At 30.5% G+C, this 2086-nt stretch overlaps 1 protein-coding gene across 1 annotated transcript; it reads left to right on the forward strand.

Moving 5' to 3' along the window:
* The first annotated feature begins 240 nt into the window (after nucleotides 1–240).
* Nucleotides 241–1268, forward strand: LOC102585380 (kirola-like). The gene is made up of 2 exons (XM_006367571.2): nucleotides 241–489; nucleotides 880–1268. Exons 1-2 carry the CDS (start codon nucleotides 303–305, stop codon nucleotides 1134–1136), a joined length of 444 nt encoding a protein of 147 aa, XP_006367633.1. The 5' UTR covers nucleotides 241–302; the 3' UTR covers nucleotides 1137–1268.
* Nucleotides 1269–2086: the final 818 nt, after the last annotated feature.

Raw genomic sequence — 2086 nt, forward strand, 5'->3', positions numbered from 1 at the left:
CATCAATAAAGAAGAAAATTTAAATACGGTTACATAAAAATAAATATACCTCATTAATTATAATTGTATTGTCATCCTATTTCAATTATCATGGTAAAATATCATAATAAATTTATAACTAAACTAAAACCTACTTATACACAATTTAATTAACACCGCCACTAAGTGATATAGATATGTGGTGAATAATATTTTTCATTGATTAGCTTCTTTAATTAAAATCTATATAAGAGGTACAAGTTTTATACATTTTCTTACCACTTGCCTTTAGCAACTCATTGATATTACTAGGAAAAGAAAATATGGGCTTAAAAGGTAAGTTGATTGTTTCATTGGAAGTGAACTGTGGAGGACATTCGGTTCATGATATTTTTCACACTAATAGCCATCATCTACCCAACATAAGCCCTAGTAGAATCAAGCATTTTGAGATTCATGAAGGTGAAAAAGGGATAATTGGTTCGGTTGCTAGCTGGAAATATTACGAAGGTAACACACATTTCTGTCCTCTCTTTCTTGCAATATTTATCGCATCAATTTTCCACATTTAGGTGTATTTCATATTTCGAAAGTAATTCTCCTATCCAAGAAAAATCTTTTCCATGAAAAAGTTAGTTAATGGTGTTAAATTATTACTCCCTCCGTCCATTTTAATTGTTATGTTTTCCTTTTCATAGAATCAAACGATAAGAACTTTAACTAACATTTTACGATGTATTTTTTTCATGGAAAAAAAACTTCAGCCATCATTCTAATCTTCACAAGCATTAGATCATTTTTATTAAAATGAAAATGATAAAAGAGGGAAAATAAAATAAAGAATTTGAACATTTGAATTGGGAGTACCATCTATTATATTTTCTGATCTTTAATGAATAGATGGAAAAGAAATGTTTGCTAAGACTGTGATTGAAGCCATCGATCCTCAGAAGAATTCAATCACTTGGAATGCGATTGAAGGAAATTTGTTGGATTTGTATAATTCCTTCGTTGTTATTACATCCTCTGAACATCAATGGATTACATATGCACTTGTGTATGAGAAGAAAACTGAAGATACTCCAGAACCCCTTGCTATCTTGGATTATTGCATTGGTGTGATCAAGGATGTAGAGGGTCACCTTCTCAAGAATTAGAAAATCTACGATGTTCAATGGTCCTATACATACATATATCTATGTGTTTGTGTGTTTGTTCTTGTGTGATGAGTATTTGAAAACATTGGCTAGTGCTAACTAGCGTGTAAAATAAATAATATTAAGTTTAATTTGAAGAATATATATATATATATATACGCCAGCCTCTCTATTTATAATGTCATGTTTGAAGAATATATATTTGTGATTCAAGTGGCATTATATACAGTTTTTTTTTACTCTAAGAACTCTGATATTCCATTAATTATTAGCTAAGGCTCTAATACGCATCATTAGATAAGTACTCTACACAAACGATATTTTGTGTCCTGTTTTCTTGATTCAAGTGAAAGGTAAATTCAAAATTTGAAGTTTATGAGTTCCCTCTGAGACCCCAAGGTAGGTGTAACAACTGAAGTTACGGCACAATAATGATATGTATTATAATCATTGAGAACACAAAATACAATTTAGAAATGGAAATATCAAGCAAATAACAACTAATGATCCTTAAAACGAAACAGAGAATGTTAATCGAGGGGAAGACAAATCCAAAGATTGATAGAAGGGGATGAGAAGCTCTAACTAAGAACAGAGATAAGAAGAATCAAACTCTTTTTCTTAAGAATTTGCATAATTTTGAAATCACATATCACTATCATTTTTTATGGAACTGTTCTCATGCCCACTACTCAACCCGAATTCCAAATTAACATGGTCCTATTGCTCGTTCTCAGCCCAATAACTCTTGTAAGTCCAATAACTATTTGTGTGACCTTGGTATTCATATTGAAATGAACTTGGTTCATAACAGTAGTATAGGACAATAACTAGGTACATAGAGGGAAACTTTTCTTATGTGCTTGAATATGTTACACAAGGAAATTTATTGTCAGATTAAATTAGGAGGTTATTGTTAAGATGAACTAACACACAATTAATTTTCCTAC

Source organism: Solanum tuberosum, unplaced genomic scaffold (assembly GCF_000226075.1).
Source record: "Solanum tuberosum cultivar DM 1-3 516 R44 unplaced genomic scaffold, SolTub_3.0 scf00791, whole genome shotgun sequence".
NCBI classification, from domain to species: Eukaryota; Viridiplantae; Streptophyta; class Magnoliopsida; order Solanales; family Solanaceae; genus Solanum; species Solanum tuberosum.